At 44.5% G+C, this 17,597-nt stretch overlaps 1 protein-coding gene across 1 annotated transcript in view; it reads right to left on the bottom strand.

The window, feature by feature from the left end:
- Positions 1–17,597, bottom strand: part of DCAF11 (DDB1 and CUL4 associated factor 11) — a gene marked incomplete in the record, with an annotated part of 1,824,350 nt that overhangs the window by 241,122 nt on the left and 1,565,631 nt on the right. Inside the window, 1 exon segment of the mRNA XM_044057850.1 lies at positions 4,005–4,158. Coding sequence (XP_043913785.1) covers positions 4,005–4,158 — 154 coding nt within the window.

The following is a 17,597-nucleotide window of genomic DNA, read 5'->3' as shown; positions in this document are numbered from 1 at the left end:
TCTGACATCGGCTGAGGCAAGAAAGAGCCCCCGGGTACTTAGCTTTTGAAGTCTTGTTAGCTGAAATCACAGGAGCTGGCCGACCGGCACTTGCGAACTGCTTCTGCTTCGGGCACTGCGCAGCAAGAAAGACTGAGGAAGATGGCGTCGGCTCTGGCGGGATGGAGGCGACATCAGCCGACGCCAGACCCAGACTTTGGAATCCGGCCGACCGAGGGGCTACCTGAGGCAGGACAACCCATATGTAAGGACTGCAGATGCATCCTTGAAGGACATCAGTGTTTATATAAAATTCGTAATCTGACCTTTCCCTTTTAAAAGGAATGGCCAAAAATAATTAACAACTACGTCCTGAGTTATTACATTAAACATGGTTACAAAATAAACCTTCCTACCATCTCTAGGGCCACAAATAAAGTTTATATCAACATTTTTTCTTTCACTATTTTCACCCCTCCCATTTAAATATTCCACTTTGAACACTTTCTCAAGGGTACTAATAATCAGCTCCTCACTACAGACTCTCTGTTTGAACATAATACAAGTGCGAATAATTTCTTGTTCCATAACCTTCACATCATTAGGCAACCTACCCACTCATAAAATTTCCCCATATGCCAAAGCATTCAATAAACGGGGTGGGTAACAACTTCTAGCATCCAAAAAATGCCCTCCATCATTAAATTTTCTATGAACTCTAGTACTTATATGACCATTAAGGTGGCCCTCTAACACTACATCTAAAAATGTAACTATATTTCCACTCTGCAAACCAACTTTCTAACCAAAATGATTCCCAACCTAATTGTCCACAAAATTCTTAACCAACAGTTTACCTCCCTACACAAAAAAATTAAATCATCAATAAATCTATAAAAATAAACTATATAATTTCTAAAAAAATCTAATTTATACAAAAATCAACCTCAAAAAAAGCCCATAACCAAATTTGCATACATGGGGCAAACAGAGCCCCCATGGCTGCACCTTGAATTTACTGGTAAATAACGTGATTAAATTTAAAGAAATTATGAACTAAACTAAAATATACTAAATCAATAACATAATTAGCAATGGACTATCACCTAAGAAAAACTTTAAGGCCAAGGGATGGAGGAGGTTTCTGTGCAATTGAAAAATGGAGGAGGCGGTTGTGTAATCAAGCTGATAGACTAGAAAGGCCTATTTCTTCTGGTGTTTCCATATCAGTACATATATTTTCCTGGCTTCTGCTCAGGTAACTGTACAAATATAAACATAATGCTCCACGGTGGTGCAGCGGTAGCATTGTTGCCTCACAGCAAGAGGTTCTCTCGTTCGATTCTCGGCTGGAGTGCGAGAAGTGCCTTCTGTGTGGAGTCTGCATGTCCTCCCTGCAGTTGGGTGGGCATTTGAAAGACATGCGTAAGTGGGCGTGCCTTCGTTGAAGGTTGAACATCGAGCTGACACCTCAACGTTCATGAAAATCTACTGCCAATCATTAGCGGACCGGAGTTCCGCTGTGGAGACCCCTAACCGGGAAAAGCCGAAAGACAAACAACAACATTAGTTCTGAAACTGTTAAGGTATGCCAGTTACTCAAAACATTCTGGCACCATGCTGGCAAAACAGCGTACTATAACACTTCACATGTTATGTTAGATGAAGACTGACAATCATGTAAAAACAAACAGCTTCAGGAATATGATAATCAGGCCACTGAAGTATCCTTAGGGATGTTTAAAGCAGTAAAACTAACAGCAGAAGATGGATATAAACCGCAAAAGCAAGGTGTACACTGAAGACTGTGCTATCAGATTATCTGTTCTGATGGATTAACTAGAAAGGCTGATATAGAACTAGTCAATATTTCATATCTATCATATGCAAGCAAAGCTGATAATGCTGTCCTTATTTAAACTAATTTTCACCCAAAAGGAGATTGCATTTAGATTCTGGAAACTCTTGGCATTCATTTTCAACCTATTAGTGTGCTAACAAGTTAATACGGTAACTCCAAAGAGTTGCCCAATTATAGGCCCATAGCTATTCTATCTCCTTTGGCAAAAATAATGGAGAAATGTATACACATACAACTGTTAACCTACCTACTCGATCACAATTTATTAGCACCCTGTCAACATGGCTTTAGACCATTTCATAGCACCACCTCTGCTCTCTTATCCTTCACTAACCATATTAACAGTAATCGTAATATTGATACTCTATCCTCAGCTGTTTTTATTGACCTGTCCAAAGCATTTGACATGGTGAATCACCACCTCCTTATAGACACACTCAAAAACCTGTCATTGGACAACCATACTATACAATGGTTCCAATCATACCTACATAACAGGCAACAGGCTGTACTATGGGAAAATACTTTATCTTCCCACGTCCCAGTCACTCTAGGGGTCCCACAAGGATCTATATTAGGCCCATTACTCTTCTCCATCTTTACAAATGACCTTCATTCTGTAATTCCTCAAGCTGACTGTATCCAATATGCTGACGACTCCACACTCATATGCGCTGCTGCTTCTCAATCAGAACTTCAGTCACTAACCCAAATGACGTTTAGTACAGGTGAAAACTGGCTCCTACAAAGACGTCTTATCCTTAACCCCCAAAAAAACAAAAATGTTACTATTTATCCCCACCCCACAGAACCTCCCCACTTAACTTTACTATTACTTCAAATGATAGAACTATAATATCTCCTGAACCAACCACCAAACTACTTGGGGTACTAATAGATAACAACTTGTCCTTTGAACCTCACATTAATAACACCATAAAAATAGTAAACAAGAAACTAGGTTCCCTCTATAGAATAAAACCCTTTCTTACACCTCCAGCCAGGGTTACTATTGCTCGTACCCACCTCATCTCTACCTTGCTCTATGCCTCCCCTATCTATACCAAAATATGTATAAGTAATCTGAGTAAACTTACATCCTCCTACAACAATATTGCCAGATTTGCAGCTGGGTCCTCCTATAGAACTCATCACTGTATCAATCTGAATCAGTTAGGATGGTTAGAGCTGCCAAATTTAATACTTTTCAATCAATTAATAGTAGCCCATAAGATCCTGTATTTACCTCAAAATACACCCATACTTACATCCCTAGTCATCCCCTATAATAACCTCAAGACCTTACGCTCAGCTAATAACCTACTTGTACAAATATCAAAATCCAACAACTTAGCTGGTGACACCTTGTTCTCCAATACAGTAGGTAAAGCCTGGAACATCCTCCCAAGCCAACTAACCTCAATATCCTCTGTCAGCTTATTTAAAAGCAAGCTTAAACCCTACCTCAAATCACACTGGCTATGCCCTGTGTTAACCCAGACTAAGTACCTAACTATTAACTAGACTCCCACAATTCCTAGCCTCCCATGATCATGATCTTGTGTTGTCTCACTAATTTTTAGTGAGCTTAACCTTCCTTAGGATTTTTCTCATGTAAATAAGTATATACTGTGGAATGATCAAACACCTTCATATAGTATCACAACCTATGTGTTAAATAACACTAGAAATCCATCCTTGTTTGCTGTTCTTCTATACTCTATCTATTGATCTCTAGTGTTTTTCTTTCTTAGGTTTTTGTGAGACCTTAGTATCTCATCATAAATTACTAGGTGTATCTAATTTTGTAATATGTTATAAAGATTTGTACTACACCATTTCTAATACAAATGTATTAGTCTTATTCATCTATTCTTAGATAAATTTTTCCTTTTTCCTACTGAAATATAAAATATATAATCTTAGGCTTGTACTATAATTGTTAAAACTTATGTACCAAAATAATACTGTTATTGTCTTTGTCTTGACCTTTTATGTTGTTGTAATTTGTGGAGCTTTTCTCCCCGGGCCTCCACTGAAAATGGACATATATCCAGCTGGACTTGCCCAGTCAACAAATGTAAAATAAAATAAAAAATAAATAATACCTCGTATAACTGACTCAGTATCACAGCCACCTGCCAACTTTTTCATCATATCCTACCTCTTTTTGGCACCTGCTGCCATCGATAATCCCAGTTTTGCTGAATAACTGCCATACGAGAGGCGTCAAGTCCTTCTTTAGGGGAGAACTTTCGGATGTCCCATAGCTTTATTGTCTGATCCTTAGAATTAGAAATCAGATACCTTGCATCACCCTGCAATCAAAAAAAAAAAGACTGTAAAAAAAAATTATCTTTTCAAACATTGCAGCTGGTTTGGCTTACTGACTCCCCACTGATTCTGCATTATTACTGGGTGACTTCAATTTATTCAATGTGGGATGTAGATATACAGACAGACATGAAAGGGTGGACCTCTGATTGTGACCTGAACCCGAGTGAGGAATTAGTAGTGAATTAATATGCTTGTAATGACTTTTCATAATGAGTACACTGCTCATCAGTGCAATTGGTACCAGAGCACCTACAGCTAAAGGTCAAAAACTGACTGACTCGTACCATCAGATTTAAGGCTGCATGTAATATTTACATCAAGAAATCTGTTGGGTTGGTGACTAATACCCACTGACGATGACTTGGATTAAAGCTGGGGAAATATACACATGCGTGGAAATGTGTAGTGGGGGTGTCCAGGTAAATTCATCTCACAGCTTGGGAAAAGCTTTTCCTATACAAAGAAACAATCAGGGATACGGAGTTGGAAATGACCTTACTTAAAATCTTAGCAGCTGAGGGGGTAGGCAAGGAGCAGTAGCTAAATAGTGGTAACTGGTGTTTATCACAGAGGCAAAAAATCCATGACCAACTGGAGGGCAGAAGTAGGGCAGCTGCCATGTTAAAGAAAGATTACCTTTTTGCAGTGCAGGGAGCAAAATGTCTAATGATGTGCTCAGTAAGTACCACAATGGAAGGAAGGTAGAATTATGGAAGTTCTTGTGTGGGGTGGGCCATGGAGAATACCTTCTGAATGACATCTCAGAGGCTCCAGAAGAACACCTGATAATTCAGACTGAAAGGGCCAGGATGCTGTCCAGCCTGTTTTCAGCAGAAGAGGTCAAACATTGACGTCAACTGCAGACAAAGTCCAGAAATAAGAGGAGTGCTGTCATGAATTCCTGACCCAGCTGGACATGCTCTCTTTTGAGGAAACATTATGAGAACAAATTTGTGGATTTAGGTCAATGTATTTATTTTTTTATATTTGCTTTCCAGGGTAGTGCACTGATTAATACTAATCAATTTCAAGCTCAGCTTGGGTGAACTACAAAATATTTCACAAACAAACATACAGAGAAGCAAGCAGTAACAGAGTAGTTCAAACCAATTACATTGAAAAAAAAATGTGAATATGGGGCACCAAAACCTCAGAGCAAGCACAGTGCAATGCACAATCAAGCACTGTGTAATGTACAATATACACATTAGTTTCTAAACTGGAACAATCTTCAGTGACTCTTGAGAGGAAGAGGTGGACAGAGGAATAAAGCAAACAGGTTAGATGACATGTCTTGCAATGAAGCAAGAGCATTTGGCTTGGATGAAGTAATGCTTTCTGAGTTGCGTTCTAAATTTGAAATAAATAGAAGTTATGTACTCACCATAACGTTCCATCTGAGTAGGTAAACTTCATTTGTCAGCAACCTGTGGGTTACGGATCCAAGCCGGCAGCATACCAAGCAAAAAAATCTGAGCTCCAAGCTCCTCCCCCTTACCCATACTACACTGCAACCTCCTTCCAATCCTCAGATTGCGTTTGCCACCTGCACATAATAACAAAACAAACTAACAACCTGAGACACCTGACTCAAGGACAAAGTAAAGCTCATAAGTCCGAACCTCGAGCTCAGCTAAATAACCATCAAGGTCAGGGGGGAGGAGGGAGGGACGGTTGCTGACAAATGAAGTTTACCTACACAAATGGAACGTTATGGTGAGTACATAACTTCTTTGTCTGAAGTAGTTAACTTCATTTGATCAGCAACCTGTGGGACAGAGTCCCCTGCTACCCGAATCTTGGGAGGCCCTTAAGGAAGGATATTCCGGAGCACTGCAAAGCCAAAGGCAGCCCTTCTAGACACCAAATCCAGTTTATAATGAGAGATAAAGGTGTGAGAAGACGCCCAGGTAGCCGCCGAACAAATGTCATCCAGGGAAACTCTAGACCAGAATGCAGCAGACGTTGACATAGAACGCGTAAAATGAGCATGAACTCCCACTGGTTCTGGTAAGCCAGATTCTCTGTATGCTTGTAAGATACAACTCGAAATCCACCTGGCGAGAGTCACCTTTGAAACTGGTTTCCCTAGAAAAGGTTTAGCAAAGCAGACAAAAAGCTGATCAGATTTATGAAAGACAGCTGTCCTGCGCAAATAAAAACGTAACTGTCTGTGAACATCCAGCAAATGAAGTTTATATTCTCCTTTATTCTGGAAAGTAGGGAAAAAGACAGGCAAATTAATGGACTGATTAATGTTCATCTCGAAGCAACTTTCGGGAAAAAGGAGGGATTAGTCCTGAGAGATACCCTATCCTTATGAAACACAAGGTATGGAGGTTCGATACGGAGAGCCTGAAGCTCTGACACTCTCCTGGCTGAAGTAGCTGCTACCAAAAAAGCCATCTTCCATGACAAGAACTTCAGATCAACAGAAGCTGCGGGTTCAAATGGAGGTTCAACTAACGCCTGAAGAAATAAGGTCAGATCCCACAGCGGAGATGAATTTCTAACAGGGGGTCTCAAAAGAAAAGTGCCTTTTAGAAAAGTCTTACAAACTCTGGCAGCAGCGAGGGAACCATAGTTGTCCCCAATATGAAAATGGGAAATGGCAGCCAGCTGAACCTTCACAGTAGATGAGCTGGCCACTTGCTGAAAAATATGAGGTAAGAATTCCAGTACCGCTGAAACAGGAGCGGTGAAAGGATCCAAGTTCTTTTGTGAAGCCCAAATTGAAAAACGTTTCCATTTGCTACTGTAAATCTTCCTGGTAGAGGGTTTATGTGCCGCCACCAGGATAGACTTGACTTGGGAAGAGATACCAGGAGTCCTGGCAACTAGGGTAACTGGATCAGCCAAGCTGAGAGCTTGGGACTGTCCAGGTTTGGAGGAGCCATTCCCGAGGGATGAGAAATCAGATCCGGAATGGGATCCAAGATCCAGAGTGGAGCTATGAGATGAGACCGCAGGCAGGGGAACCAAACTTGACGAGGCCAGAATGGGGCTATAAGGATAATCTTGCTCCCCAACCGGCGAGCTTTCTGCAGAAATTTTGTCATAAGCGGAAGTGGAGGATACGCATAAAGAAGACCGGGCGGCCAAGCATGGACTAGTGTGTCTCTGGAGGCTCCTCCCAAAAAAGGAATTAGAGCGAAAAACTCACTGCACTTTGCTTTGGAAGGTGAAACGAAGAGATCGCAGCAAGGCTGACCCCACTTGAGGAAGTTCTGTTCTGCTACACAAGGATTCAGAGACCACTCGTAAGGAGAGAGGATAGTTCTGCTCAATTTGTCCGCCAGTATTTTGGACCGACCCGGAATGTGTGTTGCTAACAGGAAGCAGTTGGTGGAGATCGCCCATTCCCAAACTATCATGGCTTCTCGGCAAAGGGGGTAAGACCTGGTTCCCCCCGTTTGTTGATATACCAGAACACTGACATATTGTCCGACTGGATCGCAAAAGTCCCCGGAGGAAGAAAGGCATGGAGAGCCTGCAACACCGAGGACCGCCCTCATCTCCAGGACATTTATATGCAGTATGGTCTCGGTCCGAGTCCACATGCCTTGGAACGTCCTGCCCGCACAATGCCACCCCTCACCCTAGGCGGGAGGCGTCCGTGGTCACTGTGGCCTGGGGTGGTGACATAACAAAAGGTCGTTCTTCTCGAAGGGCTCAGGACTGAAGCCACCACATGAGGGAGTTCCTGCAAACCCTGCTGAAGGGAATCGGGAAGTCTAGAGGGTGGTGTAGAACAGACCACTGGATCTGCAACGTCCACTGTAGAACCCTCATGTGCAGAGCACAAGGAATCAGATTGATCACTGCCGCCATGGACTCCAAAGCTCTCAGGAGTAATTCTGCTGGGGGAGCGGGGGATTGAAAGAGTCATGCTGTGAAGTCTGTCTGATGTTAGGAGGGCCCTGGCCTGGAGGGTATCTATCCTGGCCCCTATGAAGTCTAACACTTGGACAGGCTGGAGGAAGGACTTCTTGACATTTATGGTTATCCCCAACCAGGGTGACATCAAGAGGAAGAAATCCCTGGCTAGAGAAAGTCGATGCCTGGTGGGGGCGATGAGGAGCCAGTCGTCCAGGTACGGGAAGACCTGTATGCCCTGGAGCCTCAGGTGGGCAGCTACAACTGCCATGACCTGGTGAACACCCTGGGGGCTGTGGTGAGACTGAAGGGTAGGACCCTGAATTGATAATGACTGGCTCCTAACCGAAAGCGGAAAAACCTCCTGGACCATCTTTCCATGAGAATATGGTAGTACGCATCCTTGAGGTCTATGGAGCACATCCAGTCCTCCTCCTGCAAGAGGGGCAGGATGGATTGAATCGTGACCATCTGTAATTTCTCTTTGGCAACGAAAAGGTTCATTGTTGACAGGTCGAGAATCGGCCTCAAGTCCCCCATCTTTTCTGGCACCAGAAAGAACCTGGAGTAGATGCCTGATCCAGAATGGTCTGGGGGCACATGCTGGATGGCTCTTTTTTCTAACAGCTTTTTTATTTCCAAAGCTACGGCCTCCCTTTGAGTGGGTGGGACATCTGGGAGGCGTCTTGAGTAAGGGGGCTTGTTGATGAAGGTGCCTGAATAGCCTCTGGATATTATCTGAAGCACCCAGCGATCTGTTGTGATGGACTCCCATTGAGCCAGGTGCCTTGAAAAGCGCCCCCCCGACTGCCTCCAGATTGGAGCAGTCGGGCAACCCCTCAGGCCTTTTGCGTGGGTCGGTCGAAAAAGGGTTCCCGTGACCCGAAGTTCTTCGGTCCCCCTCTGCCTCTGGGCCGGCGTCCACCTTGTCCGGCTCTGCCTCTGGGGAAGGAGGAGTCCTGAGTGTTCCGGGCCTGCTGAGATTTCCAAAACCACATCTTCTTCTGCCCTTGCTGGTTCCTAGAAAAGGACCTTTGAGGAGTAGAGAAGCGTATTCACACAGCTGACAGCGTTTTCCCGTCTTTCTCGCTCTGGACCACCGTCTCGCAGATGGTCTTCCCGAAAAGGGTCAACTCGTCAAAGAGTGCATTCGCGAAGGACGCCTTGAAGGGTTCTGAGAAATCACAAAGCCGAAGCCAGGCATGACGCCTTAATGCGATACCGGACCTGGGGCCTGTATCGAACGCTCCAGAAAATACGACTACTGAGAGGAGCTTTTTTGGGCGGACCCCCTTGGCCGGAGAGCTTCTACACATTCCAAAGGAGATGTCGGGGGGTGATTCGGGGGTTCCCTTCCTCCAATCCTTATCCTTAGTGAGGGACTGGGGAGACCCGGGTGGTCAAGTGCCTCCTTTGTGTGGGCGTTTGTGGGGACCTCCAGGGGACTGTCCGAGGGGCTCCTGTTCCTCCAAGGACTCAAGGTGGGTTCAGCTATCCTGGGGACTCAGAGAGAACCCTCTCCACCACACTGGCCCGAGAGGGAACCGCCTCCTCTAAGACAGGTGGCGGGCCCCTCAGATCTACGAGGGATTGGTGCGGGCCAAAGCAAAAGGACCGAGGAGAGTGGTGTGTGCATCGCGCACAGGAGTGAATCCACTCCCTCCCCGCCGCTCGGCGCCTCGCCCGCGAGAAGGGCTCTGATCCAGGATCCGATGAGCTTCGAGAGGCATGACTGGCGTCGGGGCCTCGATCATCATCGCCCGACCCCTGGCTCTGGGGCTCTCGGATCTCGAAGACTCCGAGGCAAAGTGGTGGATCGGAGGAAGAGGAACTATCGGGGGAAAGAGTGAACTTCCCCTCCCCCCTCCCAAGAAACAACACATTTGCACATGAGTTTGCAAAATACAAAAATCGATCCATCATCCGGTCATATCTGCCTCCGAACTGCTTGAGTAGACCTGGAAGCCACCGATGCGGCTGGGGGGTCCGCGGCGCACCCCGAGGCTGGCTGGTCTGGTCTCCTCCGGCCCGGAGAAACGGGTAGATGGAGCCTTGGGGGAAAAGGCTTTGACACTCTTAGAGGAGTGAGGGAAACCACCTTAGAGGAGGGGCCGAGGGGTCCAGCCAACTGCTTGCTGCTTTCTCCTCTCTTCTCTCTCTTCTCTCTCTCTCTCTCCTTTCTTTCTTTTCCTGGGCTTCTCCCTGAGTCCAAGGTGGGAAGGTGGAAGGAGAAGAAGCTAGAGGGGCCAGGCAGCTGGGCCACCAGCCGCGGCTGTCGCCGGGGAAGAAGAAGAAGCTGATTGAAATAAAGGATCCACCAGTGAATCCTTGTTCTTCCCAGTCCTTTACTTTAAAGGGGGTTGGGCCCGCTACAAAATCTGCCAGCCTGAGGAGGTGAGGAAAGGAAGCAAGCAACACACACGCAAGCACCCACACACCGCGACCATCTCTGCTGGGCCTCATAGCATTATTTAAAGGAAAATTTGCGACTTCAAGCACACTTTCAAAACACAGAAACACACACACACGCACCACCGCGCACGAGAAATGAAAGAAAAGGGGCCTACTTCAAAGATAAAAAGATAAAAAGAGGAGAAAGGAAAAGAAATAAAGAAAGGAAAGAAGAAGGAAAACACCAAAAAAGATCAAGGGAAGTTTGAAGAAAAAGCAAAGAAGTTGCCTGGAAGAGAAGTCCATGCTTGGCAGAAGCCAAGGCAAAGCGCTTGTACTTGGCCCAAAGTGGCAAAGCCACGGATAAAAAGAGAGTGGAAAGAGTTCATGGTTGCAGTATTGCTTGGTAGGAGTTCCCTGCAAATTTCTTTTTGCGCTACAGGTTGCTTCCGGAATGAGTGCACTACAGGTTGCTGATCAAATAAAATTAACTACTTGGGTAATGTGCTGGTAGAGCTTAAATAGTGGCTAGCTGCTAAAAGAGGTAGTGCTTGAGAGGGGTGGTTGAAGTGTGTGTTGTGTGATAGGTGTCAGGGTATGTGGAGTTGGTGGTGAGTTGTGACTGTGAGGTAAATGAGGGGAGTTGGGTAGGAGTCTATTAGAGGCTAGGTATAGGTTAGTGGAGTGTTTTATGTATTTTAGATTGGCACCTCTAGGGGTGATATTTCTTTGCTCACAGACAGTTGAGTTTGTTTCTAAGAGGCAGATGCATGTATGCTCACAGCAGGTGCAGCAATCAATCGTTCAATGCCGAGCAGAGACAAAGAGAAGAAAGATATTTGCCAGTGTTTTCTTTGAGACTCTACAATGCTCTAGATGAGTGGGATAGATGAGAAGAGAGTGGCTTGGCCTAGTAGCTGCTCTGACAGGAGAAAAGTTGATTGTGTGGAAATGGAAGTTTATTTTGTTTTGTTATTTAGTTTTGGTGTGGAAATTGACAATGAGTGGACTCAAGCTTACCTAAAGACTTTTAGGTGGTGTAGTTATTTGAAGGTGGAGGCCAAAAGAGGTCAAAATGGTCTGGTGAATTATGGCTTGTGAAGCAAAGCATAGTTTTGGTCTTGGTAGGGTGAGGGTGAGAAGTAGGTTGCACCAATAGTATATGAATAATGAGATTGAATTATGACCAATGGATTCTGAATGGGATAAAACTGAGAGAGTGGAGATTGAGATGCCTGAAATGATACTCACCATGGAGTAGCATAAAGAATGGATGGGAGATTACCTTTGGTAAATGAAGCAATTGAAGAGGGAGTGATCCTATTTTTTACTCTTGTGGTACACTGTTGGTAACACGGAGGAGTAGCATCTGGACTGCTACCAATTTCAGTCAGTTTGTTTTGGAGAAGATGGTGCTCAATGAAGTCATACGCCCTTATCAGATCTATAAACAGGCCACTTGTAAGGAGGCCACTATCAGAGTTTAGCATGATGTCATCAATTAAGGGCCAAAGTGCTGTCATAGTACTTAATCCAGACCAGAATTCATGTTCTTTGTATGATAGCAGGTGATACTGCTGGATAAAGTGGGAGGGTTGTCTGTAGACTATCTTTTTAAGAGGTATGCTTAGAACTGGGAGGATGGCTACTGGATGGAAGTGACAGGTATCTTTTGGGTTGGTTTGCTTTGGGAAGGATCTAATTAGACCAGTTTTCCAAATCTGTGGCATGGTGTTTTCTGTGAAACATAGATTATATATATGTAGGTGACAGGAAACTGAAGATTTCTGTAGTCATTTATGAACCAGGGGTTTATACTGTCAGTTCCAGGAGAGGAGACAGTGGAAATATTTTCAAGTAGAACAGACACTTCTTTGGGATTTATGTATTTGAAGTGTGAGGGGGTAAAATATGGTGCGTTAGGCAATTTGTTAGAGGTGTGGAGTTTATTGTTAGGAGACTGCTAAATTCTTTAAGGAAATTTCTGAAGAAAGTTTTGCTGTCTTACACTGAATGTTAATTGTAAACAGGGTATCAAGAGGAAGTTTCCTTCTGGTAAGTAGGTTAATCTCCTTCTACGAGGTGCACTTATCTAGCCAAACTGGAGGTAAAGCTCTCTCCAAATAAGAATGAAATTGATAGTCATGAGGAGAAGGAACATTTGCACCACATCACACTCATCACATAGTCTCACTAAATCTACATCACAGAAATCCACACATAGTAACACAAAAACATTCGCGGAGGCTCTCAATAATAATCTGTGTAAGCAACAGAGACCTCCAAAGAAGAAACGCAAGCAACCTCCATCCCCCAACACGAGCCAAATGACACATAGCCCACAAAATCAGTGTGCCACTCAACCACAGCCAATAAGGCAAAACAACATACCCAACAACTAGTCATAGGTGACTCTATAGTCAGGCACATTGACATCCCACTCACCTGGCTAAACAAGGAGGTTACTGTCAGCTGCCTGTCGGGTGCCAGGATCTGCCAACATAACCCACGCACTAATGTCACTCCACAACACGTACGAATATGACTCTGTCATTGTCCATGCTAGTGTGAATGACCTGAGACATACCTCCCTGGACTACATGAAAAGAGACATGGAAGAGCTCTCCGATCTTGTAGCCCAGGCAGGTATGACCCTAGCCCTGAGCAGCATTCTGCCATCACCCAGAATGATACCGCAGTACAAGGACAAAATGACTGACTTCAACAATTGGCTAAGCTTCAGGTGTCATTCTAAGGGGATCCAGTATCTGTCTGCTTGGGATGACATGGTCAACAGACCACGATGCTTTGCCACAGATGGCCTGCACCTGTCGCCCCTGGGATTCCGGATACTGGCTAAGGCTCTTGCTGCGCCTATAGTGCCTTTTTAAAGCAAGGTTCAAATAACAAATTCAGCACCGTAACAGGAACAACCAAGCACAAACTGAGGGTAATGCTACTCAATGCTAGAAGCCTAAATCTCAAAATGCACTCACTCGAGGCACTCCTTAAAATGGAGAACATCAATATCTGTGCAGTGACTGAGACCTGGTTCACGGCTCCAGAGAGCACCCCTGCACTACCAGGCTATAACTCATACCACACTTTTCGGCCATGTAACCTGGACCAAAACACCAAAGGTGGAGGTGTGTCCATATTCATTAAGGACATCCACACCTCCAGGCTAGTTGTTCAGCATAATGCATCCGAGGTTATCCAAGTGCAACTAACTCTGAGCAAAACTGCAATCCAAATTGTAGCTTGCTACAGATCCCCCACCATGCCCCAGGATTCCCACTCCTGTTTTCTTGATGTACTGGAAAATATTAGGGTTCAACCAAACACCCTAATAATGGGCGACTTCAACTACCCCACCATTAACTGGGAAAATTACTCGTGTACCAACTCCTTAGCTCAACGCTTTCTGGAATTCATAAACTCCAATGCCCTGGATCAACTTATCCACACCCCCACCAGGGGCAACAATATCCTAGACCTAGTCATTACCAACATGAGTGACCAGTGTTCCACACCTGAAGTCAACTCCTCCTTTGTCCGATCTGACCATAAGCTAATCACCCTTGATACCCACATCCTGCCCCCACCCCTCATTAAGGAAACCACAGTAAAATTTTTCTCCAAAGCCAACTTCATGCTTCTTAAGACAGAAGTGGTGAAATTCATGACACCCATGCAGATGGACAATACAGTTACAACTGCTGAATCCTACACAAATGCACTCTATAAGCAATTACACGAGTGCATGGATCGTGCTATCCCAAACAGAACCAAGATACTATCCTCCAAAAAAGGAAGCCAATCTGGTGGTCCCCTGCCATAAACAAACTGCACAACAGAAGGAAGAAACTGTTGTAAAAGAGAGTAAAATCCCATAAGTGCAGGAGCTCCCTGGTCAGCCTTAGTAAGAAGCTAAGATCCCTTATAAGATCCTCCAAAGCTAGCTACGAAAACAAAACCACCACTAATTCTAAGGACAACCACAAAGCATTCTACAGCTATGTCAAGAATCTCGATGGCAACACCCAGATCTGCTCTGAGTTACAGCACAACGGCATGAAAATTACAGAACCAACTCATATTGCCAACATCCTGGCAGACAGATTTAGTGCTAACTCTACCCCCCCCACCCCCTAAAGGACCCATATCTATACAGGAAAAATGCAGAGTCCCTGTAATCACAACTACACAGGTAAAAGCTGCACTCTCCAAAGCCAAAAACACAGCATCCATGGGACTGGACACCATCCCAGGCTGCGTTTTACACAAACTTTAGAACGAACTGGCTCCCCACTTAAGCACCATGTTCAATAATAGCCTCGCATCAGGCTTTGTGCCCACTGAATGGCGCACAGCCACGGTTATCCCTCTACACAAAGGGGGAGCCACCATTGATCCCGGGAACTATTAGCCGGACTAGCCTGGTCTTCAAGGCCATGGAACGTACCATCATGGAACTTATAAACAAAGCATTGGTAACCTCCAAACTCTGGATCCCACCCAGTTCTGGTTTATGAAAGGCAGATCATGCCTCCTGAACCTGATCGACTTCTTTGAGGCAGTCACCAAAGCCGTAGATGAGGGTAAGGTGGTTCACACAGCCTATCTTGACCTCGCCAAAGCTTTCGACACCATCCCCATTCTGGAATTACAGCTAAACTCACTAAACTAGTTATAAATCCCTACATCACAAGATGGGTTGCCAAATGGCTCACTGACAGAACCCACACCATAAAGGTTGCAGACTCCAAATCTGACCTCAAAGCAGTGACAAGTGGAGTACCACAGGGTTCTGTCCCGGGACCTCTCCTGTTTGGTATCTACTTCTCTGAAGTACAGGCTAACACAGAAGGCCTCTGGCTAACGAAGTTCACAGATGACTGCAAACTAGAAGCCATAGTCAAGTCCCCAAATGATGTGGACATCCTACAGAAGCGCCTCGCTGAGACAGATGCCTGATGTCAGAGCCATGGCCACAAACTCAATGCCAAAAAGTGCAGTATCATCCCCTTTGGTAAAAACTCTGTACCCATGAACTACCACATAGGCAGCAATCTACTTAACACTGAATGTGTGATAAGAGACTATAGGACCCAGGTGGACAGTAGTCTCTCCTTTGATAGTCACATCGCCACAGTAGTCAGGAAGTCCTTCTATGTGGCACACCTTATCATAAAAGGGTTCTCATCCAGGAAAAAAGAGGTCATTGTTCCCCTCCACTCGACACTCATCAGACCCATTATAGAGTACAATGCCCCTTTTGGAATGTACCTCAAGACATCTGCAGCAGCTGGAAAGGCCACAGAAGTACCTCACAAAGAAGATTACTGGCCTCAAACAAATGCCCTACACTGATCGTCTCAAAAAACTCCAGCTTTACTCCGTAGCATATCGCCTACTCCGAGGTGATCTCTGCCTAACATATAAAGCTATGTCAAACCCAGAGCTTTTGGACATGCTATACCTAAAGAAATCCCAATCCCTCCAAGCTGCACGCTCTAGGGACCTAAACCTTGTCACCACAATAAACCGGACATGCTGGAGGGATAGATTCCTGTCCCAGAGACTTCCCATACTCTGGAACAGGCTACCCATCTATGTCAAGCAAAGCTCTTCATTAGCACTCTTCAAGAAAAATCTTGATGAGTGGATGGGGAATAGGAAATACACCCTGAGGATCACTTCTGTTTCTCAGCTAGATAGTGGCACAAGAAAATAACTTTCTTGAGTGGCGTAAGCCAGGAAACCTTGTTGGCTAGGCTTACGTAGGTCCTTGGGCCGATAGCCTAGTACCTACCTATGAAAAGTGTTCAGGGGAATGTAAGATGGCAATTTGTTTCTTTGTTTGGAGATAGCCTTTGTTCCTTTCTGCTGGAATACTTGGTTAGGTTACTCAAGACTATAAAGGTGGTGTGGTTGTTAATCATCGGGGTCTGTTTCCATTTTTGCATGCTTCATTCTTCAGTTAAAAGATGTGGAGCTCAGTGGATAACCATTCAGTTTTGGTGGGTTTATAAAGCCTGTGTAAAAGTGAGAAGAATTTGTCTTGCAACTAGAGTAGAAACTTGGTTAGGGTTACACCTGCATTAGGGTTATGTAAGGTGAGTATGGTTCTAGTTGTGGGCTATGTGAAAGGTTCTAAGTGAGCTATATTTATTCTACTCTGGTTTCTGAAGGCTTTTAGTATTAGTGGGAGTTTATTAGGATGGCTTAAATTGTAAAGGTGACTGGGCAGTGGTTGCTTAGTAATGGTGGCAGAAAATTATTGTTGGAGATGGAATTTAGTATGCTTGTAAAAATTGGGTCATATGGGAAGTGTAAAGGATCTGAGGTTAGGTCTTGTTGGTTACTTCATGAGTTGAAGACCTAGGCCTGCTAGAAAAGTACCCAAGTCATACAAGAGAGAGCTAAAATAACGAAGAATGAAGTCACCTGGAATGATTATGTTATTATTTTTGGGACAGTTATTAAATATATTCTTCATATAATGATACACTTGCAGCAATTAAACAGATCAACACTGTCAAGCCTTAAAAAATACAGATACTATGGAAGTTCTGGCAACATGGCAGAAGATAATCTGTGGCTGAGAGACAGTACAGTTGTTTACACTTACCATAAATGTAGATGTTCGAGTGTATTCACTGTTGCAGTTATTACATTTGGGTTATCTGCTTGCAATAGCCCTCAATTGGCCTGATTAACAAAGTCTTGGGTCCTACGTCGGTTGCTGTCTCTTCCTCTGTGACATCAGGTCGTCAGCGGTATAAAACATGCAGCCGATATCATTACAACAGTTTTTCTTGCCCCAGATGTCAGGTGCCCCCCCCAATGGTAAGCAATTAAATCTATAAATATACAAGGTTATACCTCAAACAAAAAAGCAAATACACCAAAAAGTTTTAAGCATTGAAAAGGAGAGAAGAGGTATAGCCAAAAGAAGTCAGGGGGCTGGAGGGAGGGTAACCAGGACTGCAACAGTTAATATACTCGAACATCTACATTTATGGTAAATGTACACAACTATACTATGTTCATGTTTCACTGTTGCAGTCATTACATTTGGGTAGATTCCCAAAGCTAAGGATGGGAGGAGGAATTTAGATAGCATTAAGACCAGCTATAAGGCCCTGCA

The sequence above is a fragment of the Protopterus annectens genome, chromosome 16.part0, assembly GCF_019279795.1.
Source record: "Protopterus annectens isolate FY-2018-M chromosome 16.part0, PAN1.0, whole genome shotgun sequence".
Lineage (NCBI taxonomy): Eukaryota > Metazoa > Chordata > Ceratodontiformes > Protopteridae > Protopterus > Protopterus annectens.
The sequence above is the reverse complement of the archived record's forward strand: the minus strand, read 5'-3'. Positions and strand labels throughout refer to the sequence as shown.